Genomic DNA, 25,211 nt, shown 5'->3' with positions numbered 1-25,211 from the left:
GCATCCTTTAGCCAGGTCTCAGTGATGGCCACAATATCATACCTGCCAATCTGTAGCTGTACAACAAGATCATCCACCTTATTCCTTATGCTGCGTGCATTTAAGTACAACACCTTAAGACCAGTATTTGATACTTTTTGCTTTGATTTCACTGCAACTTTATTGCACTTCAACTCATCCCAATGTTGAGTCCCCTCCTCCTTCCCTTTCTCCTATGGTCCACTCTCTTCTATCAGATTCCTTCCTCTCCAGCCTTTTATCTTTCCCACCCACTTGGCTTCACTTATCACCTTCCAGCTATCCTCCTTCCCCTCCCCCTCCCCTTTTATATTTTGGTGTGCTTCCCCTTCCTTTCCAGCCCTGAAAAAGGGGTCTCGGCCTGAAACGTAGACTCTTCGTTCATTTCCATGGATGCTGGCCAACCTGTTGAATTCCTTCAGTGTTCTCTGTAAATTACCAAGTAGTTTACTCAATATCGGAAAAGCAATAGAAGATATCATTAACAGCGCAACACACATAAATCAAATGCATTTATACTGTCAGGTACTTTGCATGTAATTTTAGGGAAAGCTAGAGGTTTAGCATGAAATGCTGTTGCAGGAAGGTTGTGTCCATCATCAGGGAAGCCCACCACCCAGGACATGCTCTCTTCTCACTGCTGCCATCAGGACGAAGGTACAAGAGCCTCAGGACTCTCACCAGATTCTGGGGCAGTCACTGTCCCTCAACCATCAGGCTCCTGAACCAAAGGAGATAACTTCACTTGCTCCACCATTGAAATGTTCCCACAGCCAATGGACTCCCTTTCAAGGACTCTTCATCTCATGTTCTCAATATTTATTGCTTAATTATTTATTATTATTATTATTATGTTTCTTCTTTTTGCATTTACACAGTTTGTTGTCTTCTGCACTCTGGTTGAATGCCCTAGTTTGGTGGTCTTTCATTGATTCTGTTATAGTTATTATTCTATAGATTTGTTGAGTACGTCCTCAAGAAAATGAATCTTTGGGTTGTTTACGGTGACATGTATGTACTTTGATAATAAAATTTACTTTGAAGTTGTTGGCAGAGGCAAGTACATGAGGGACATTTAAGAGACTCCCAGCTCGGCATGTGTATGAAAGAAAACGGTGGGCTCTGTGTGAGGGAAAGGTCAGACTGATGCATGAGTAGTTTAAAGTGTTGGCAAAACATCGTGGGCCAAAGGGCCTGCCCTTTGCTGTACTCTCCTTTGTAAGTCATGGTCTGATGGGAGTGGGGAGAGTTAACGTCTGGATTTTACCAACATTTATATTGTTGATGTTCTTTTATAGATACTCAAGCAGTGTTGAGACAAAGGGTCCATCTTGTGGAGAATATTCCGTTAACGGTGAAGAGTTTTCATCCTAAAAGGAGTAATACTTCTTCACAATCCTCGGCTGTCCTGCTACATGACCTTCCTAAAGATGTTACGTGTGAACTTTTATCTCTGTTTGTTGAAAAATTGACTAATTTGGAAGAAGCACATGGGGAATTCAGTTTGGAAATAATAACCGATATTGACGCAGCTGTCATCACCTTCAAAACTGACATTGGTAAGGGTGAAAATTCATGAATTTGTATCTTAATGTGTTAAGGTATTTTTGTTCATCCACTAAAATACAGCAAATAAATAATTATTTTCGGCATGACAAATAATGACAGATGTAATAAGAGATGGAAATGTGTAACAGGTGTCAGCACATTAATCATTCAGATATACAGTAGATCCTGCATGGTAGTTGTTTCTAGGGACCACAATGCCTTTTATCTTGCTCAGTCTTTTAGTTTCGTGGTAGGAAACTTCAGTTCCTCTTTTATCTGAGGCCCTATGTTGGTCAGGGTCGATCATGGATGTTGTATCCCAGCTGTTTACATGATACGCAAGCTGGAGCAGTACGATATGGCGAGTAAGTACGATAGGGCATGATAAGGCACAGAAGACGTCATGGCAGTCCTCTGCAACCAAGGAGGACCCCAGTTTGGATGCTTGTTTGTACCACTGGACCTGGACTTGCGAGGTTGAAAGAGTGGAACTGCCCAGTGCAATGACTTTTCCACTTTTAAAAACTCTCCCACACAAGGTCATGTCATCGTCGGTCATGTCATCGTCAGACATGATGGACAGCCACGATATTGCACTCAAACCATTTATCTGTTTCATGCAGTATGATCTGGGTCCCAATTTACCATTGCAAATGGTTGGCATTTTAACCAATTTCATGGGAATCGGAGAGTTCTGAATTACTTTTGCAAATGTGCTTCACACTAAGAATCCCCATCCCTTTGCTCTTTCTCAATGGCTCCTCTCACAAGCAATATTAGAAGCTTTAATCTAATATCATAATGTAAATAGGCTGATATAGATGATTTTCATTTCTGTTTCTGACAAGTAGGTGAATTGTATCACTCTGCGGAGGCTCTAATCAAGGAATCAAATGTGAAATCTCAATTTTTCTCTTGTTGAAAATTTTACTCAAGTTAATTGACTGCTTGTGAGGTTGACAAACATTTCAGCAAGTGGAATGAATAGAAGGTCAGATAATTGCATAACTGCACTGCGTGGGAAGATGAGCCCTAATGAGGTTATTCTGCAACACCTTTGCTTTGAGCTCTGAATTCACTTAAATGGGGACGCGTATGTACATATTCTACCATTATTCTGGTTCTCTCATCAATGCTGCTTAATATGTAGATGTATTATTTAGGTTATTGCTTCCCATTTATTTACAATTATGCAGAGAAAAATAGAGGAAGATGTAATTAAAATTACATTTTATTCCTCTATTTTTGCAGTCTGTCTTGCCTTCTTCATATCAAGGATAGTTTATTCCTGCTGCTGCTTGCTTGCCAAAGAAACCTAAAGCTGGGTCAGTGCACAAAAAAAGCACCAGAATTAAATCCTGAGGATTTATAGAAATAATCCTTGAATGGAATTCTATTTCTGTTCATTAGTTTTAAGCAAGTCCATTGCTCTACATTTCTGCTGTACTACAGTTGTGTGCAGTGTTTCAGGTCAGTAACTTTCCATTAGAGCTGTGAAGTGATTGAAGGTTAGCAAAGAAATAAATGTGAAATATCCAGGTATTAAAGGTTTATCTTCAAAATATATCCTGTATTGCAGTATCATTGGGGTGCCACGGTAGCGCGGTGGTTGCACGACACAGGAATGTTGTACGGAGAATGTTTCGGTTTCGAAGGAAGAATAAAGTAAAGCCATTGTAATAGAGAGTCAGCAAGTAATCCAGAAAGGAAATCTAAAGAAATAGTTTTACCAAAAGACTGAGGAATGAGGAACTTTCTACAACAGAGAGAGTTTGAAAATAGTACCGATACATTCAAAACAATTCTATTGGGAAGAAAGGAATATCCTTAGATTTACGTAAGCTTAAACATCATATACTGGTCAAGTTGAATGAGTTGTTTCTGTGTTGGACGTGCTTTGTAATTGAAATCTTTAATCACTAAATTATAAATTTTTCAATAAAATTGAAATTCCTTTAACAGATTTGTTTTTCCCCCAACTTTATTTTCAGATCTCTCTGAATTTATTCAAAAATGTTCCAACAAGTTTCTGAAGCAGCGAAAAATTGGAGCGAAGATGCTGGAAAAAACTAGGAGTTTACGAGTGGAGAACCTGCCTTCTACCATCACTGAAGATCTTCTAAAACTATACTTTGAAAGTGCTAAAAATGGAAATGGAATTGTAAACTCTGTAGTAATGACACTGGAGCATAATGCAGCTGTGATCTCTTTTGAAGATTCTGGAGGTAATATGTACTTCGGAAAATAATGATGAATTGGAAATTTATGAACATTTAAATTGAGTTCATTTCACCTATTGTTCTCTAACAATTTTTTTGGTTTTGCTTGCAGTTCTGGATGTCATTCTGTCTAAAGAACACAATATTTCTAAAATCCCAATTTATGTCTATCCTTATTATGAATCAATTGGATCAGCTTTATATGGGAACAAAAGACCAGTGGTGAAAATGCCTGATCCCTTTGTGTTTGAAATTGATTCCTACATTCTACAGTTTCTTAAACAAGATGAAAAGCGAATTGCAGAAATCATGGACAGAATGTCCTCGTGCCACTGTAATATTGCATTCCCAGAATCAGGCCAATCAAACTTGGTCAATATTTCCCCAGCACTTTCCAAACATATGAGTTCATTTGAGAATCTTGCAAAGAACTGGAAAAAGGAGGCTTCAGATAATTTAGTTTCTATTCTGTCAAAGTACACGACTAATATAAACGACACAAATAAATCAGTTTGGGAAATAATTCAGAATGATTTGGGTCAATATTTGAACCAAAATGTTGTTGTTATTCCAGACACTTCAAAGGGAAAAGTAATCATCACTGGCGTGGCTGAGAGTGTGGACATTCTGCAACAAACATTCGAATCAATTGTGAATGATGCCATTAAAAAATTAGAAAGGGAAAAACAAAGTATATCTGAGGTAGTGGCAATTCCTCCAGCTAAATATGATTTATTATTAAACAATGGTCTTGAAAGCTGTTTTACCAAACAATTTCCAAATCTTAACATGAAGTACAGCCCAAATGCATGCCATTTAATATTACATGGTTTATCTTCGGATGTTTATTGTGCCAAAAGCAAGATATTAGAAGAAGTCATTGAGATGAAGGAAAAACAGATTAATCTGGACCCTTGTCTTGTTGACTTTCTACGAAAAGTACACTGTCAAGAAGTTTCCTCCCACCTTTTTACATCAAATGGAATCAATGCTGCATTTGACATTCAGGGCAACTCTGTTGTGTTGACTGGCAGTGAAGACACTTTGTGTGAAGCAGAAAAGCAAGTCAAAAGACATTTCACTTTCAGATGTATTGAGATACAAGACATAAGTGTCATTAGAATGAATGAATGGACAGATATAAAGGGAAAATTAGATAAATCATTGAATTCCCAAAGTAAAAGGGTGGAAATTGAAGAGAAAACCCTCGACAGGCATGCGCAGATTATTATCTCTGGCTACTCAGATGCTGTCTGCAAAGCTTTTGAAAAGCTCAGTGAATTTGTCAAAAAGAACACAATCATTCAAAAAAGCATTCCTTTTAAATCTCGTGGAGTGCTGCACTTTTTGATGGCCTCTGAGAATATTAATGTTCCAGGTGTTCAAATAGAAGTGTATGACAAGGAAAATCATGCAAGCGTTTCTGTCGTTGGTCCTGAAGAGAATGTCTGTCAGGCAGAGCATATACTTTCGAATCAAGCTTCCAAAATAGTCAGTAAGATGTTCAAAATGAACAGACCAGGAATAAAGCAGTCTTACAAAGAAAATGAAGAATATCTTGTTTCCATAGCAAAGAGAAAGTTTCATTGTATTGTAAGACTTATTGAGCACATGGAAGGTGACTTGAGCCCGACTTCCTGTAAAGTACAGATGCCTAATGGACCTGTCATTACTGTTTATAAGGGAGACCTGTGTGAGAGTCATGTTGATGCCGTTGTTAATGCCTCAAATGAAGATCTGAAGCATATTGGAGGTCTTGCAAAAGCTCTATCAGATGCCGCTGGAACAGTGTTGCAAGAAGAGTGTGATTGGATTATTAAACGTCGAGGACCTCTTCTGCCTGGTGAGGCCGTTCTTACTGAATCTGGCAAACTACCGTGTTCCGCAGTGATTCATGCAGTTGGTCCAAGGTGGTCAGATACCGATCCAAACACAGCTAAAAAGAGATTAAGAAGTGCCGTGAAGGAGAGTCTACGTCTAGCAGAAGCTTATAACTTTAAATCTATAGCAATCCCTGCTATTAGTTCTGGAATATTTGGATTTCCACTGGATTTATGTGCTGAAATAATTACCATGACAGTCAGGGAACACTGTGCAAACTTACAAGGAGGGAGTACACTCAGTGAGATCCACTTGGTAAATAATGATGCTCAGTCTGTCCGTGCTGTTTCCCATGCTGTTCAGAAAATATTTGGTGACCTGATAAGTAGTTCACCTTCACAGCAGGTCAGGATTGCTTCAGGCAACATGAGAAACAGAAGTATTAAATGTCTCCATGAAGCCCAAACTAAAGAAGGTCTAAACATCCTTGTCGTCAAAGGAAATATTCAAGATATGAAAGTAAGGCTTCAGTGTAACTTATTTATTTGAAATTGGTAGTAATTCCAGAAATTGTATTTTACCTTTATTTTTAAATTTGACTTCCTATTTCTAGGCTGGTGTCATTGTCAACGTCATTGGAATGGATCTGGACCTTACTTCAGGTGCAGTTTCCAAAGCAATATTAGAGAAAGCCGGCCCAAGCCTCAAACGATTACTGTGGGAAGAACAGAAGAGAAAACAACCTTTCATGGGAATGGTATATGAAACTCAAGGATGTAATCTGGACTGTAATGAAGTGTATCATGCTGTTGTTCCTAGTTGGGAACAAAGTAGGAATGCAGATAAGGTAACACATTTTATTGTTTGTACCTGTGCAGCAAATCATATTTTTTGAAAATTGTGTATTGAAGATTAAATGTAAAATTACAATTCAGGTCTTGAAAGGCATAATCAGAGATTGCCTGAAGAACACTGAAGGATCGCAGCAGGATTCCATCGCATTCCCGGCAATTGGTAGTGGCAAGCTATCTTACCCAAAGGATGTTGTTGCAAACGTTATGTTTAAAACAGTTCTGAAGTTCAGCTCTGAGAGACGGTCAGCTCATCTTAAGAAAGTTTACTTGGTGGTACATCCTGATGATCATCTTGTTGTTCAGGTGAGGATTAGAAGAAAATTACATACCTTGTACTGAATGTTTTTAGCTATTACTTTTTTGATATATTGAGCATTTTTTCCTTGATTCTGCTTTGTATTTTCTATAGAGATAATAATTTGATGAAGTATTTTCAGGGTTATTCAGGTTCTATATGGAGTGCATTTCTGGAACTCTGAACTATTGTTGATTCATTTGCCATCTTGTTGACAACTTCAAATCCTTCCAAAACAATGCACCTTCAAAAGCTAATTTCCTTTTCTTTAATTAACTGCTTCAGTTCACCAAATCCTCAACAATTCTTACAACTCTTTACAGATTTGTTCCATTTCAACGGCAGTGATACCTTGGCCTTGGCCTTAGCTAGTTATGCGGTGATGAGTATTCTTCCTACATGGGCTTCATTTTACTGCATAATGTCATCATTACATCATTGCTCTTGCACTGAGTTTTGTTATGTTTTAAAACAATAAAATTTGTTCCTTTCAAGCTATCTAAACAGATGATTCACTATTTGTGATTAAGGCTCTTATACTGAATCCAGACCCAAGTCTCCTTTCATCTATGAAAAGATCTCTTTATCTCATGTTTTTAATTATTATTGCTCTTGTTGCCGTTCACACAGATAGTGTTTTTTTCCACTTGGGAGTTGATGTTTTTCTTTTAACTGCATCCATGGTTTTCTTTGTTATGTAGCTGTCTGGAGGAGATGAATCTCAGTTGTATACTGCATACATACTTTGATAATAAACGTACCTGCAACTTTTATTTTTTTCTCAACTCAAGCTGATAAAACCTGATGTACGGGCATAGCCAAGCACACTCATTTCTTAATTCCTGGAAATGTTTGGACTATTCTATGGTGTTTAGTATTGTGGCTTTCTGGAGATTTACATAAATATTGCTGTGTAGGCCTGATTGTTTAATGCTATTGTGTAGTGACTTTGGGATGATACCAGTTGGGACATAGTATACCCTGTTCATGTTCCATAGTCTTTCAGTTTCCTCTTTTAATTCAGCATTTTTCTGGTGTTTTTAATATCATCATCATTGTATTTAAAAATATTTGTTCTCATATCAAACTGGTAAAACCTGAGGTACGGGCATAGCCAAGCACACTCATGTCTCAATTGCTAGGGAATTTTGGACTACTTTAGTGGTATTTAATATTGTAGCTTCCCGAAGATTTACATAGATATACAGTAGCTGTGTAGCCCTATTTGTAGTGACTTTGGGATGATACCAGTTGTAGATATTAAGAACATAAGTAATAGGAGCAGGAATAGGCCATCTGGCCCATCAAACCTTCTCCACCATTCAATAAGATCATGGCGGATCTGGCCAAGGACTCATCTCCACCTACCTGCCTTTTCCCCATAACCCTTAATTCCCTTACTGTGCAAAAATCTATCCAACCTTGTCTTAAATATATTTACTGAGGTAGCCTCCACTGCTTCATTGGGCAGAGAATTCCACAGATTCACACTCTCTGGGAAAAGCAGTTCCTCCTCATCTCTGTCCTAAATCTACTCCCCCGAATCTTGAGGCCATGTCCCCTAGTTCTAGTCTCGCCTACCAGTGGAAACAACTTTTCTGCATCTATCTTATCCATCCCTTTCATAATTTTATATGTTTCTGTAAGATCCCCTCTCAATCTTCTGAATTTCAGTGAGTACAGTCCCAGGCGACTCAATCCTCCTCATAGTCTAACCCCTCATCTCTTGAATCAACTTGGAGAACCTCCTCTGCAATGCGTCCAAAGCCAGTACAGTATATCCTTCCTCAAGTAAGGAGACTAGAACTGCTTGCAGTACTCCAGGTGCGGCCTCACCAGTACCCTGTACAGTTGCAGCAACACTTCCCTGCTCTTAAAGTCAATCCCTCTAGCAATGAAGACCGACATTCCATTTGCCTTCTTGAAAGCTTGCTGCACCTGTAAGTCAATCTTTTGTGATTCATGCACAAGCACTCCCAAGTCCCTCTGCACAGCAGCCTGCTGCAATTTTTTACCATTTCAATCAGGGGTCAGCAACCATCTTGCCTCTGTGGGCCGGATCGCGTATTAATGAGTGGACGGTGGGCCAGATAAATGCCATAAAACACTTGAAATATGGGAATTATCCATTTAAATACACCTAGTTATGTTTTGCCTCAAATTAATAAGTAACTCATGCTGGAAAATTATCTGTGCTTAAGGTTGCCTACCCATGATTTAAATCTGCTCTTCCATTTCTCCTACAGTGGATGACCTTGCACTTACCAGTATTGTACTCCATATGCTAGATCCTTGCCCACTCACTTAACCTATCTATATCTCTCTGCAGACTCTCTGTATCTTCCACACAATTTGCTTTTCCATTCAATTTAGTATCATCAGAAAACTTAGACACACTACACTCGGTCCCTCTTCCAGATCATTAATGTATATCATGATCAGTTGTGGGCCCAGCACCGACCCCTGTGGCACACCGCTCACCACTGATTGCCAAGCAGAATAGCACTCATGTTTCCCAACTCTCTACTTTCTGTTAGTTAATCTATCCTCTGTCCTTGCTAATCCATCACCCCCAACTCTATCTTATCTTATGGATAAGTCTTTTATGTGGCACCTTATCAAATGCCTTCTGGAAATCCAAGTAAATAACATCCATTAGTTCCCCTCTGAAGTTGTAACGAGCGCAGTGGATAGTGGAAGAACTCCAGTAAGTTTGTCAAACTTTATGTGCCGCTATTGGGACTGCCGTATCCCCTTCCCCCACCACCACTCTGCAATCCCGTCTCCCTCAGATCCCTTCGACAGCTCCAAGGTACTCAGAGGCTCCATCTTCCTCTCACCCCAACCCTCCCCTCTCCACTGACACCACCAGCCTCCCCCCTCTGATCCCAGCTGTCATCCATGCTGGGTCTTTACCATCCCCTCCAACCTTCAACTGTCGGAGGCAGAATGCTCTGTCCTCAGTAAAGGCCTCACCTTTGTCCCCCTTTGCCCACACCTCAGCGAGTTCTGTGTTCACCATGATGCGGAACTCATCTTCTGCCGTCTCTGTCTCCGAGCCTACTTCTTCGGCAAGGACTCTTTCATCCCCATCAATGACCCCTTCTCCTGTCTTCAACCCTCCTCTTCTTCATGGACACCTCACTCTGGTCTTCTGCCTGTTCTGGATCTCTTTATTGCTAACTGCCGATGGGACATCAACCGTCTTGACTTCACCGCACCTTGTCCCCATTCCAACCTCACTCCTTCGGAACGCTGTGCTCTCCACTCCCTCCGCACTAATCCTAACATTATTATTAAACCCGCTGATAAGGGGGGTGCTGTTGTAGTCTGGCGTACTGACCTCTACCTTGCCGAGGCACAGCGACAACTCGCGGATACCTCCTCATATTTAGCCCTCGATCGTGACCCCACTAAGGAGCACCAGGCCATTGTCTCCCACACCATCACTGACTTTATCTGCTCAGGGGATCTCCCATCCACTGCTACCAACCTTATAGTTCCCACACCTCGCACTTCCCGTTTCTACCTCTTACCCAAGATCCACAAACCTGGCTGTCCTGGCAGACCTATTGTCTCAGCTTGCTCCTGCCCCACCGAACTCGTTTCTGCATACCTCAACACGGTTTTATCCCCCCTTGTTCAATCCCTTCCTACCTATGTTCGTGACACTTCTCACGCTCTTAAACTTTTCGATGATTTTAAGTTCCCTGGCCCCCACCACTCTATTTTCACCATGGATGTCCAGTCCCTATATACATCCATCCCCCAGGAAGGTCTCAAAGCTCTCTGCTTCTTTTTGGATTCCAGACCTAATCAGTTCCCCTCTACCACCACTCTGCTCCATCTAGCGGAATTAGTCCTTACTCTCAATAATTTCTCCTTTGGCTCCTCCCACTTCCTCCAAACTAAAGGTGTAGCTATGGGCACCCGCATGGGTCCGAGCTATGCTTGCCTTTTTGTTGGCTTTGTGGAACAATCTATGTTCCGTGCCTATTCTGGTATCTGTCCCCCACTTTTCCTTCGCTGCATCGACGACTGCATTGGCACTGCTTCCTGCATGCATGCTGAGCTCATTGACTTTATTAACTTTGCCTCCAACTTTCACCCTGCCCTCAAGTTTACCTGGTCCATTTCCGACACCTCCCTCCCCTTTCTAGATCTTTCTGTCTCTATTTCTGGAGACAGCTTATCCACTGATGTCTACTATAAGCCTACTGACTCTCACAGCTATCTGGACTATTCCTCTTCTCACCCTGCCTCTTGCAAAAACGCCATCCCCTTCTCGCAATTCCTCCGTCTCCACCGCATCTGCTCTCAGGATGAGGCTTTTCATTTCAGGACGAGGGAGATGCCCTCCTTTTTTAAAGAAAGGGGCTTCCCGTCCTCCACCATCAACTCTGCTCTCAAACGCATCTCCCCCATTTCACGCACATTTGCTCTCACTCCATCCTCCCACCACCTCACTAAGAATAGGGTTCCCCTGGTCCTCACCTACCACCCCACCAACCTCTGGGTCCAACGTATTATTCTCCGTAACTTCCGCCACCTCCAACAGGATCCCACCACTAAGCACATCTTTCCCTCCCCCCACCTCTGCTTTCCGCAGGGATCGCTCCCTACGTGACGCCCTTGTCCATTCGACACCCCCATCCCTCCCCACTGATCTCCCTGCAGCAAAATTTTGGTGAATGATGTTTGCCATTTAATTGTGCCAGTGTAAGCAAACATTATTATTATTATTTCTATCTTTAATTTGCACAGTTTATTGTCTTTTGCACATTGGTTATCTCCGCTGTTGGTGGGGTCTTTCATTGATTCTATATTGGTTATTGGATTTTTTGAGTATGCCCACAAAATTGAATGTCAGGGTTGTACATGTACTTCAACAATAAATTTACTTTGAACTTTGAACAGATCTACTCCTCTTAACTCATATGGTTCCTACATTCTGTGTATTTTGTTATGATACCAGCAACCCACAAATCTCTACAAAGCTCAAATCTTTACAGAGAGACACTTATGAAAATAAAACGTTACCTGAGATGCATTCCCTTTCTAGTTTCTTACTTTCAATATCGCTTCCTATTGCAACCTTGCAACTGTGTGCATTATAGTCACTGACAAGAATTATTGAGATTAAACTTACTTTGCCCAATTCACACAGTGAAGCCTGCTGGTGACAAATTGCCAATAGTATGTTTTGCTTCTGTTGGTGTACAAGGTCTTTGAGTTATTACCAATAAATGTATTTGTGAGTGATTTAAGATGTTGAAAGTCATAAATATGTACAGCACAGAAAGCAGCCCCCTTTTACCCAACTCACGCATGCTGATGTCTGTCTGAGCTGGTCCCGTTGGTCCATATTTGTCCCATAACCCTCTAAACCAGGGGTTCTCAACTTGGGGTCCACGGACCCCTCTGTTAATGGTAAGGCTCCATGGCATTAAAAAGGCTAGGAACCCCTGCTCTAAACATGTACCTGTCCTTTAAACATTATAATTATACCAACCTGTACAGCTTCCTCACATACCCACCATACTCTGTGTGGAAAAGGCCTCCCCTTGGCTCCCTTTTTTAATTCTGTCCCCCCTCAACTTAAATCCATGTCCTATAGTTTTAGACTCCCCTACATGAGTGAAAGACTGCAACCATTCACCTTATCCACCCTCTTCATGATGTTATAAATCTGTAAGGTCCCCCCTAAGTCCTCCTTGCTTCAGGGATAAAAGTCCCACTGTCTCCACTGTCTCCTTATAACTCAAACCCTCCTGTCTCAGTAACAGCCCGTGGTTTTTTCCTGCACATTTTCCAGATTTATGGCATCCTTCCTATAGCTGTGTAATCAGATCTGTGCAAAATACACCAAGTGTGGTCTCACCAACAATGACAATATGATGTCCCAACTCCTGTAATCAATGCCCCGACCATTGAAGGTGAGTGTACTAAGCTCCTCCTTCACTGCCCTGTCTACCTGAGTCACTACTTCTAGGGAGCTGTCTACTTCTATCTCTAGGTCACTCTATTCTACATTCTTCAGAGCCCTACCATTCACTGTTAAGTCTTGGTTTAACTTATTAAAATACAGTACTACACATGTTTGATCTACCATTACTTGGCCCACTTTCACAATTCACCTAGGTCCTGTTGAAATCTTAAATAGTCTTCTCCATTGTCCATGATACCAACAGTTTTGGTGTCATCTGCAAACTTGTTAACCATCTACTAATTTACAAATGACATTATATCCCAGTCCTAAACATCAGAATCGGGTTTGAAACAACCAGCATATGTTATGAAATTTGTATCTGATGATATAAGTTGTATTTTTGACTCATGAGGGACATTTAACATTGTAATTGTAAATTCACAGTTTGCTTAAATATAATACTGACTTAAACTTGTCATACCTTTTCTTTTTAATACACCTTGGTTGGCATGGAAACAATGGACCAAAGGGCCTGTTCCTGTTGTAGCTATGGTAATTAGGACCAAAAAGCAAATAACAGTAAATTATGAAAATAAGTCAGCCAGTCAGGCAGTGTCTGTACAGTAGGGATTCCCAACCCAGGGTTCACAGACCCCTTGGTTAAAGGTAGGGGTCCACGACATAAAAAAAAGTTGTGAATCTCTGCTGTAGAGGGAAACGGAGTCAATAATATAGGTTGATAATATTTCATCATTTGCTGTTCATTTAAATTACATAAATGCTAGGTAATTGGGTCGTAATGTAAGCTTTTGGCACATTGGGGTTCGTATGTAAAATTACTGAGTACAGGAGATGGGATGTTATGTTGCAGTTGTATAAGACATTGGTGAGACCAGATATTGAGTATAGTGTGCAGTTTTAGTCACCTACCTACAGGAAAGATGTAAACAAGGTTGAAAGAGATGTTGCAGGTCTGGTGGACCTGAGTTATAGAAACGATTGAATAGGTTCAGACTTTATTTCTCAGAACGTAGAAGATTGAGAGGAGATTTGATAGAGGTATACAAAATTATGAGGGGTTTAGATAGGGTAAATACAAGCAGGCTTTTTCAACTGAGTTTGAGTGGGACTGCAACTAGAGGTCATGGTTTAAGGGTGAAAGGTGAAAAGTTTAAAGGAGAACGTGAGAGAAAACTTCTTCACTCAGAGTGTTGTGAGAGTGTGGAACGAGCTGCCAGCACACGTGGTGCATGCAAGCTCGATTTCAATGTTTTAAGAGAAGGTTAGACAGGTACATAGATGGGAGGGATATGGAGTGCTATGGTCACGGAGCAGGTCGTTGGGACTGGGCAGTTTAAATGAGTCAGCATGGACTGGATGGACCAAAAGGCCTGTTTCAGTGTTGTACTTGTCTATGACTCTACTATAGATCTGATATAAGTAGCTATCTTTGCTTAGTGACACACAAAGTGCTGGAGGAACTCAGCAAGTCAGGCAGAATCTCTGGAGGGAAATAAACAATCGATGGAGGATGAGAGATGACCTGATGGAGGTGTATAAGATGATAAGAGGCATTGATCGTGTGGATAGTCAGAGGCTTTTTCCCAGGGCTGAAATGGTTGCCACAAGAGGACACAGGTTTAAGGTGCTTGGGAGTAGGTACAGAGGAGATGTCAGGGGTAAGTTTTTTTTACTCAAAGAGTGGTGAGTGCGTGGAATGGGCTGCCGGCAACAGTGATGGAGGCTCTTAAGAGACTTTTGGATAGGTACATGGAGCTTAGAAAAATAGAGGGCTATGGGTAAGCCTAGTAATTTCTAAGATAGGGACATGTTTGGCACAACTTTGTGGGCTGAAGGGCCTGTATTGTGCTGTAGGTTTTCTATGTTTGTATTTTGGGCTGAGACCCTTCATGGGGACTGGGAAGGAAGTGGGCTGAAACCAGAATAAGCAGGTGCAGGGAGGAGAAGGGTGAGACCAGGGGAGGGGAGAAGGTGGGTGGTGGGTGGGGAAGTAGGGATGGAGTGAGAAGCCAGGAGGTGGTACGTCTTCAGAGGTGATAACACCCAGCAAATAGAAACTTCCCGTTACTGATCCCTTAATGAGGTCTGGTGTGTGATCCTCAACTTCCCCTTCCTGAAGTCCACAATCAGCTCCTTGGTCTTAGTGACGCTGAGTGCATGGTTGTTGTTCTGACACCACTCAACCAGCTGATCTATCTCAGTCCTGTAGCCTCCTCGTCACCATCTGAAATTTTGCCAACAACAGTTAAGGGAGGTGATGGGAAGGTGTGAGAGGTTTACCAAATAGAGAATGGAAAAGGAGAGAAGGGTGTTGTGAGTAATTACTGGACATTAGAGAAATTGATGTTCATGCATCGGGTTGGAGATGACCCAGATGGATACCCAGTGTTGCTCCTTCAGCCTAAGTTTAGCAGAGAAGAAGTTCCTCCAGCGTTTCGTATGCGTTGTTCTAGCTATACCAAATCCCCTGTTTATACTTTATGTCCTTGTTTAGTAGGTTTCCATTTTTTTTACCCAACATTATGGAACTTCAAACATAGAATATAACCACCTACGATGTTGTGCCAACCTTTTAATTTACTAGATTTACAAGGATGTTGCCTGGATTGGGGAGCGTGCCTTATGAGAATAGGCTGAGTGAACTCAGCCTTTTCTCCTTGGAGCGACGGAGGATGAGAGGTGACCTGATGGAGGTGTACAAGATAGTGAGAGGTATTGATCGTGTGGATAGTCAGAGGCTTTTTCCCAGGGCTGAAATGGCTAGCACGAGAGGGCATAGTTTTAAGGTGCTTGGAAATAGTCACAGAGGAGATGTCAGGATAAGATTTTTACACAGAGAGTGGTGAGTGCGTGGAATGGGCTGCCGGCGGCGGCGGTGGAGGTGGATATGATGGGGTCTTTTAAGAGACTCCTGGATAGGTATATGGAGCTTAGAAAAATAGAGGGCTATGGGTAAGCCTAGGTAGTTCTAGGGTAAGGGCATGTTCAGCACAGCTTTGTGGGCCAAAGGGCCTGTATTGTGCTGTAGGTTTTCTATGTTTCTACTCCAAGGTCAGTCTATCTCTTCCCTCCCATATAGCTCTCCATTTTTTTTCTTACATCAATATACCTTTCCAAGAGTCTCATAAATGTCCCTAATGTATCTGCCTCTACCACCATCCTTGGCGTTTCACTCCAGGCACTCACCACTCTCTGTGTATTAAAAAAAACCAGCTTACCTCTGACATCAGCTCTATACTTTCCTCCAATCACCTTAAAATTATGCCCCCTTGTATTAGCCATTTCCATCCTAGAAAAAAGTGATCTTGTACACCTTTATCAAGTCACTTCTCATTCTTCTTTGCTTCGAAGAGAAAACCCCAAGGTCGTTCAGTCTATCCTCATAAGACCTGTTCTGTAATCCAGGCAGCAACATAGTAAATCTCCTCTGCACCCTCTAAAGCTTCCACAAACTTCCTATAATGAGGCAACCAGAACTGAACACAATATTCCAAGTGTGATCTAACCAGGGTTTTATAGAGTTGTGACAGAGTCAGAATCAGAATCAGCTTTATTATCACCAGCATGTGACGTGAAATTTGTTAACTTAGTAACAGCAATTCAAGGCAAACATAATCTAGCAGAGAAAAAGAAATAAATATAAAAATAAATAAGTAAATCAATTACAGTATATGTATATTGAACAGATTTTTTAAAAAGTGCAAAAACAGAATTACTGTATATGTTTTTTTTAAAAAGTGAAACAGTGTCCAAAGATTCAATGTCTATTTAGGGATCAGATGGCAGAGTAGAAGAAGCTGTTCCTGAATTGCTGAGTGTGTGCCTTCAGACTCTGTACCTCCTACCTGATGGTAACAGTGAGAAAAGGACATGCCCTGGGTGCTGGAGGTCCTTAATAATGGACACAGTCTTTCTGAGACACCACTCCCTGAAGATGTCCTGGGTACTTTGTAGGCTAGTGCCCAAGATGGAGCTGACTCCTTCTGCAGCTTCTTTCAGTCCTGTGCAGTAGCCCCTCCATACCAGACAGTGATGCAGCCTGTCAGAATGCTGTCCATGGTACATCTATAGAAGTTTTTGAGTGTATTTGTTGACATGTCAAATCTCTTCAAACTCCTGATAAAGTATAGTTGCTGTCTTTCTTTGTAACTACATCGATGTGTTGGGACCAGGTGAGATCCTCAGAGATCTTGACACCCAAGAACTTGAAACTGCTCAGTCTCTCCACTTCTGATCCCTCTATGAGGATTAGTATTTGTTCCTTCATCTTACCCTTCTTTGAAGTGCACAATCAGCTCTTTCGTCTTACTGATGTTGTGCCAGGTTGTTGCTGTGGCACCACTCCACTAGTTGGCATATCTCACTCCTGTATGCCCTCTCGTCACCACCTGAGATTCTACCAACAATGGTTGTACTGACAGCAAATTTATAGATGGTATTTGAGCTATGCCTAGCCACACAGTCATGTATATATAGACAGTAGAGCAGTGGGCTAAGCACACACCCCTGAGGTGCACCAGTGTTGATTGTCAGTGAAGAGGATATGTTAAGGTTCAAAGGTCAAGTTTAATGTCAGAGAAATGTATACAAAATACATCCTGAAATGCTTTTTCTTCACAATCTTCACAGATTGTGGTCTTCTGGTTAGGAAGTCGAGGATCCAATTGCAGAGGGAGGTACAGAAGCCTAGGTTCTGCAACTTCTTAATCAGGATTGTGGGAATGATGGTATTATATACTGAGATTACCATGTGACTCTTGAACACAATTCAGTGATTAATGAAGGACAATAGACCATACACCTTCTCAACAACCCTATTAACTTGCACAGTATCCTTGAGGGGCCTATGGACATGGACTCCAAAATCTCTTTGTTCCCCCATCCTGCTAAGAATACGGCCAGTAACTCTGTAGTCTGCGACAAATTCAACCATCCAAAGTGGATCACCTCACACATCTCTGGATTGAACACTGTCTGCCACTTCTCAGCTTAGCTCTGCATCCCATCAATGTCCCATTGTAACACTCGACAACTTTCCACACTATCCACATCAACCACAAACTTTCATGTCATCCATAAACTTTCTAATCCACCAATCCTCTTCTCCATTTATAAAACTCACAAAGAGCAAGGGTCCCAGAACAGATTCCTTCAGAACATCACTGGTCACCAACCTGAAGGTAGAATACGTTCCACCTTAAACTACACTCATCCTTCTTTGTGAAAGCCAATTCTGAATCCACCCAGCTGAGTTTCCCTGGATTCCATGCCTCCTAATCTTCTGAATGGGCTTACTATGGGGAACCTTATCAATTGCCTTACTAAAATCTATATGCACCACATGCACTGCTCTACCTTCATAAATATGCTCTGTCACATCCTCAAAGTATTCAGTCTGACTCATGAGTCATGAGCTGCCCCTCACAAAAGGCATGCTGACTAACCCTCATCCAAATGCTCACAAATCCTGTCTCTAACAATCTTCTCCAATAATTTCCCCACAAGGATCAAAGGTACAATTATTATCAAAGTATGTATGCAGTATGGAAACCGGCATGATGGGCCACAAGGCTCGTGACAGACTTCAATCTTAAAATAAATGTATGCGGTATACAACCCTGAGATTCATGTTCCAGGAAAGAAAGACAACCATGGAAGCTGTTCAAAAAAAAACATCAACCCACCCCCCCATGTAAAAAGCAACAAATTGCACAAACTGCAACAAGAACATCAAACCCACCTCCCCACGCAAAAAACAACAAATTGTGCAAATGGCAACAAGAAAGAATGAGCACCACTGAAGACTGGCTGATGTATACTCACTAGTTTATTATTAAGATGGTGATTCGGTGTGTTTCTTGGAATATTAACAGTGTTTTGTTGTATAGGCAATGTCTCAGGAATTCCAAAAGGTTTTTACAAAGCAGCCAAAAACTGCGGTTCCTATTGATCAGCCGAAATCCACGGGTAGGTCACTGTTTATTGCAAATGCTGATTAGATCTTGTTTATTTTCCCAGACCACAACAGATTAAAAAAAATATGCTTTGTTGTCAAGTGCAAGATTTCTTCATCTTGGTTAGATTGCAAGTATTTAAAACTTTAATAAAAATACTTTGCTTCCTCTTCTTCACTCTCTCTGAAGATTTTATTTTAAGTAAATACTCCATTAAATCTTTTAAAGGAAATTCGTGAGTCCTTTTCAGGCTTGCTTCCACAATGTCAGGAAGTGAAAATGAGCTGAGCAGTAAAATTACTGGATGTGGTTAGTAACAAGTTTTGAGGTTGCAGACACAGGAAAAATGTAATATCTTCAACCTTGGGCCACTGAAAATTGGTGCTGTGCATTCTACAGTGAGAAATGCATTTTCTGCATGCCCACGGTCCTTTTCATCACTTATTATGCATGTTGGAATAATGTCTAGATCCCAAGAAGGCTACCGTTCACACAACATGCAAGTAACTCAGGGGAAATCAGCCTCTCATACAAAATGCTGGTGAACGCAGCAGGCCAGGCAGCATCTATAGGAAGAGGTACAGTCGACGTTTCGGGCCGAGACCCAGCATCTACAGATTTCCTCATATTTGCGTTTTTAGAAATCAGCCTGTCTAGTTTAGTCCCTTCCAAACTACATCTGTGACACCTCGCACACTCTTGATCTTTTCAATAATTTCAGGTTCCCTGGCCCCCATCAACTTATTTTTACCGTGGAAGTCCAGTCCCTATACACCTCCATCCCCACCAGGAAGGCCTCAAAGCTCTGTTTTTTTCTGGACTCCAGAGCTAACCAGTTCCCCTCCACCACTCTCCTCCGCCTAGCAGAACTTGTCCTCACTCTAAATAATTTCTCCTTTGGCTCCTCCCACTTCTTTCACACAAAAGGGATAGCCATGAGCACTCAATAGGTCCCAGCTATGCCTGCCTGTTTGTCGGCTACGTGGAACAGTCCATGTTCCAAGCCTACACTGGTGACCATCCCGCACTTTTCCGATGCTACATCGATGACTGCATTGATGCTGCTTCTTGCACCCGTGCTGAACTCGTCAACTTCATCCATTTGCCTCCAGCTTCCACCCTGCCCTCAAATTGACCTGGCCCATTTCCGACACCTCCCTTCCCTTTCTCCATCTCACTGTCTCTGTCTCCGGACTGAGCTTATCCACCAATGTCTATTACAAACCCATGGACTCTCACAGCGACCTGGACTACACCTCATCCCACCCTGCTACTTGTAAAAACACCATCCCCTTCTCTCAATCCCACCGTCTCCGCTGCATCTGCTCTCCAGATGAGGCTTTTCATTCTAAAACAAAGGAGATGTCCTTTTTCAAAGAAAGGGGATTCCTTTCCTCCACCATCAACGCTGCCCTCAACTACGTTTCTTCCATTTCATGCACATCTGCTCTTATCCCTGGTAGGGTGGCAGGAGGATGGGGTAAGGTTCCTCTTTTCCTCAACTACCACTCCACTGGCCTCCACGTCCAACACATAATTCTCCGAAACCTCTGCCACCTCCAACGGAATCCCACTACCAAGCACACCTTTCCCTCATCGTTCCCTACGCGACTCCCTTGTCCATTCATCCCTCCTGACAGTTATCCTTCCAAGCGGAACAAGTGCTACACTTACCCTGTACTTCCTCTCTCACATTCAGGGCCCTAAACAGTGCTACCAGGTGAAGCGACCCTTCACCTGTGAGTCTGTTGTGGTCATATACTGTGTTCAGTGCTCCCGGTGTTGCCTCCTGTATATCAGTGAGATCCAACATAGTTTGGGAGACCACTTCACCGAGCATCTACACTCAGTCTGCCAGAACAAGTGGGATCTCGCAGTAGCCGCCTATTTTAATTCCATTTCCCATTCCTATTCCAATATGTCCAACCATGGCTTTGTCCACTGTCGTGATGAGGCTACAGTTATGTTGGAAGAACACCACCTTGTATTCCATTTGGGTAGCCTCCAACCTGTTGGCATGAACATCGGTTTCTCAAACTTCTGGTAATGTTCCCCACGCCCCCTTTCACCATTTCTCATCTGCAAATCCACCGCGCCCCACCTTATCTCCTTGCCTGCCCTCTGGTGCTCCTCCCTTTTTCTTTCTTCCATGGCTTTCTGTCTTTCACCAATCAACTTCCCAGCTCTTTACTTAGACCATAAGACCATAAGACAAAGGAGCAGAAGTAGGCCATTTGGCCCATCGAGTTTTATCATGAGCTGATCCATTTTATCCTATTTAGTTCCACTGCCCCGCCTTCTCACCATAACCTTTGATGCCCTGGCTACTCAGATACCTATCAATTTCTGCCTTAAAAACACCCAATGACTTGGCCTCCACTGCTGCCCGTGGCAACAAATTCCATAGATTCACCACCCTCGGACTAAAAAAATTTCTTAGCATTTCTGTTCTGAAAGGGCGCCCTTCAATCCTGAAGTCATGCCCTCTCATACTAGACTCCCCCATTATGGGAAACAACTTTGCCACATCCACTCTGTCCATGCCTTTTAACATTCAAAATGTTTCTATGAGGTCTCCCCTCATTCTTCTAAACTCCAAGGAATACAGTCCAAGAGCGGACAAACCTTCCTCATATGTTAACCCTCTCATTCCTGGAATCATTCCAGTGAATCTTCTCTGTACCCTCTCCAACGTCAGCACATCCTTTCTTAAATAAGGAGACCAAAACTGCCCACAGTACTCCAAATGAGGTCTCACCAGCGCCTTATAGAGCCTCAACATCACATCCCTGCTCCTATACTCTATTCCTCTAGAAATGAATGCCAACATTGCATTCACCTTCTTCACTACTGACTCAACCTGGAGGTTAACTTTAAGGGTATCCTGTACGAGGACTCCCAAGTCCCGTTGCATCTCAGAACTTTGAATTCTTTCCCCATTTAAATAATAGTCTGCCCGTTTATTTTTTCTGCCAAAGTGCATAACCATACACTTTCCAACATTGTACTTCATTTGCCACTTCTCTGCCCATTCTTCCAATCTATCCAAGTCTCTCTGCAGACTCTCCGTTTCCTCAGCACTACCGGCCCCTCCACCTATCTTCGTATCGTCAGCAAACTTCGCCACAAAGCCATCTATTCCATAATCCAAATCGTTGATGTACAATGTAAAAAGAAGCGGCCCCAACACTGATCCCTGCGGAACACCACTGGTAACCGGCAGCCAACCAGAATAGGATCCCTTTATTCCCACTCTCTGTTTCCTGCCAATCAGCCAACGCTGTATCCACGTATGTAACTTTCCTGTAATTCCATGGGCTCTTATCTTGTTAAGTAGCCTCATGTGTGGCACCTTGTCAAAGGCCTTCTGAAAATCCAAATATACAACATCCACTACATCTCCCTTGTCTAGCCTACTGGTAATTTCCTCAAAAAATTGTAATAGGTTTGTCAGGCAGGATTTTCCTTTAAGGAATTCATGCTGAGTTCTGCCTATCTTGTCATATGCCTCCAGGTACTCTGTAACCTCATCCTTGACAATCGACTCCAACAACTTCCCAATCACCGACGTCAAGCTAACAGGTCTATAATTTCATTTTTGCTTCCTTGCCCCCTTCTTAACTAGCGGAGTGACATTTGCAATCTTCCAGTCTTCTGGAACCATGCCAGAATCTATCGACTTTTGAAAGATCATCGCTAATGCCTCCGCAATCTCCACAGCTACTTCCTTCAGAACACGAGGGTACATTCCATCTGGTCCAGGAGATTTATCTACCCTTCAGCCTATTCAGCTTCCTGAGTACTTTCTCTGTCGTAATTGTGACCGCGCGCAGTTCTCTTCCCTGCCACCCTTGAGTGTCCGGTATCCTGCTGTCTTCCTCAGTGAAGACTGATGCAAAATACTTGTTCAGTTCCTCTGCCATCTCCTCATTTCCCATTGTAATTTCTCCAGTATCATTTTCTATCGGTCCTATATCTACTCTCACCTGTCTTTTACTCTTTATATACTTGAAAAAGCTTTTAGTATCCTCTTTGATATTATTTGCTAGTTTCCTTTCATCCCTGCTCCTCCAGCTTTACTTCATCCCTCCACCTATCACCTTGTGTTTCTCTCTCCCCTTTTAAATCTACTGCTCAGTTTCTTTTCTCCAGCCCTACTGAAGGGTTTCGGCCGGAAATGTTGATTGTACTGTTTTCCATGTATGTTGCCTGGCCTGCTGAGTTCCTCCAGCATTTTGTGTGTGTTGCTTGGATTTCCAGCATCTGCAGATTTTCTCTTGTCTGTCTAGATCTTGATGGTTTATTCCCTGTATCCACCTTTTTGTCAGGAGGTCTCGACCTTGCCATGTCTGATTGCAAAAAAACAGAAAAATGTGAGGACTGCATAAGCAATGTATTATCATGTTTCTAAAGACTATTTGATTAGTAAAATAAAATGTTCTGTGAAGAAATGTATAATTGAGGAGATACCTTGGAACCATTTTACAGGTCTTTTCATTGGAAACCTATCTGAGACTGCACCCGGTCAGGCTGAAATGCTCGTAGGACCAATTTTACTACAGGTGGTACCAGGAGATATTACAAAGGAGAGCACAGATGTCATTGTCAACTCATCAAATACCAGGTTTACACTAAAAGCAGGTATTTTAACACATTGTTCCAAGATAATTTGAAGAAGAACGCAATTCCCTTAATTTTCATATTGATTTTACTCGCTAAGAATTGACTACATTTTACTGTAATTGTACAATGGTGCCTTGCTGTTATTGCAACTTTTAACATTGTAGATGTGATTAAATTGGAAAATCCAGATGTCCCAAAGGTTTCAAAGTATATTAAATATCAGAGTAGCTATAAGGCAGTGGTCCCCAACCACCGGGCCGCAAAGCATGTACTACTGGGCTACGAGGAAATGATATGATTTGGCGGTATGAAACGATATGAGTCAGCTGCACCTTTCCTCATTCCCTGTCACACCCACTGTTGAACTTGAACGCACACGAGGTCATCAGTCGGTATAACCAACAACTTCTCGATGAGTAAAAGACAAACGTCGCTTGAGAGTTTCTTTGGAAGAGATGGGAGGGGAAATTTGAAGAAATGAGAAAGGATCTAAAAAGCATAGATTGGGACAGGTTGTTTTCTGGCAAAGATGTGATTGGTAGGTGGGAAGCCTTCAAAGGGGAAATTTTGAGAGTGCAGTGTTTGTATGTTCTTGTCAGGATTAAAGGCAAATTGAATAGGAATAAGGAACCTTGGTTCTCAAGGGATATTGCAACTCTGATAAAGAAGAAGAGGGAGTTGTGTGAAATGTATAGGAAACAGGGGGTAAATCAGGTGCTTGAGGAGTATAAGAAGTGCAAGAAAATACTTAAGAAAGAAATCAGGAGGGCTAAAAGAAGACATGAGGTTGCCTTGGCAGTCAAAGTGAAGGATAATCCAAAGAGCTTTTACAAGTATATTAAGAGCAAAAGGATTGTAAGGGATAAAATTGGTCCTCTTGAAGATCAGAGTGGTCGGCTTTGTGCGGAACCAAAGGAAATGGGGGAGATCTTAAATAGGTTTTTTGCGTCTGTATTTACTAAGGAAGCTGGCATGAAATCTATGGAATTGAGGGAATCAAGTAGTGAGACCATGGAAACTGTACAGATTGAAAAGGAGGAGGTGCTTGCTGTCTTGAGGAAAATTAAAGTGGATAAATCTCCGAGACCTGACAGAGTGTTCCCTCGGACCTTGAAGGAGACTAGTGTTGAAATTGCGGGGGCCCTGGCAGAAATATTTAAAATGTCGCTGTCTACGGGTGAAGTGCCGGAGGATTGGAGAGTGGCTCATGTTGTTCCGTTGTTTAAAAAAGGATCGAAAAGTAGTCCGGGAAATTATAGGCCGGTGAGTTTAACGTCAGTAGTAGGTAAGTTATTGAAGGGAGTACTAAGAGACAGAATCTACAAGCATTTGGATAGACAGGGGCTTATTAGGGAGAGTCAACATGGCTTTGTGCGTGGTAGGTCATGTTTGACTAATCTGTTGGAGTTTTTCGAGGAGGTTACCAGGAAAGTGGATGAAGGGAAGGCAGTGGATATTGTCTACATGGACTTTAGTAAGGCCTTTGACAAGGTCCCGCATGGGAGGTTAGTTAGGAAAATTCAGTTGCTAGGTATACATGGAGAGGTGGTAAATTGGATTAGACATTGGCTCGATGGAAGAAGCCAGAGAGTGGTAGTAGAGAATTGCTTCTCTGAGTGGAGGCCTGTGACTAGTGGTGTGCCACAGGGATCAGTGCTGGGTCCATTGTTATTTGTCATCTATATCAATGATCTGGATGATAATGTGGTAAATTGGATCAGCAAGTTTGCTGATGATACAAAGATTGGAGGTGTAATAGACAGTGAGGAAGGTTTTCAGAGCCTGCAGAGGGACTTGGACCAGCTGGAAAAATGGGCTGAAAAATGGCAGATGGAGTTTAATACTGACAAGTGTGAGGTATTGCACGTTGGAAGGACAAACCAAGGTAGAACATACAGGGTTAATGGTAAGGCACTGAGGAGTGCAGTG

General features: G+C 42.1%; 1 protein-coding gene across 3 annotated transcripts in view; it reads left to right on the top strand.

Annotated features, from left to right (window-relative positions):
- LOC134348674 (protein mono-ADP-ribosyltransferase PARP14-like) overlaps window positions 1–25,211 on the top strand; it is an 86,498-nt gene that overhangs the window by 21,150 nt on the left and 40,137 nt on the right. For 2 of the 3 annotated variants that reach the window (XM_063052441.1, XM_063052440.1), the window contains 7 exons: window positions 1,317–1,577; window positions 3,558–3,791; window positions 3,898–6,125; window positions 6,220–6,453; window positions 6,542–6,763; window positions 18,594–18,672; window positions 23,148–23,300. In XM_063052441.1, coding sequence (XP_062908511.1) covers window positions 1,317–1,577; window positions 3,558–3,791; window positions 3,898–6,125; window positions 6,220–6,453; window positions 6,542–6,763; window positions 18,594–18,672; window positions 23,148–23,300 — 3,411 coding nt within the window. The remainder of the gene's footprint in view (window positions 1–1,316; window positions 1,578–3,557; window positions 3,792–3,897; window positions 6,126–6,219; window positions 6,454–6,541; window positions 6,764–18,593; window positions 18,673–23,147; window positions 23,301–25,211) is intronic. The other variant, XM_063052443.1, reaches the window with a different exon arrangement.

This window comes from Mobula hypostoma, chromosome 6 (assembly GCF_963921235.1).
Source record: "Mobula hypostoma chromosome 6, sMobHyp1.1, whole genome shotgun sequence".
Lineage (NCBI taxonomy): Eukaryota > Metazoa > Chordata > Chondrichthyes > Myliobatiformes > Myliobatidae > Mobula > Mobula hypostoma.
This window is presented reverse-complemented; position numbering and strand designations above follow the sequence as displayed.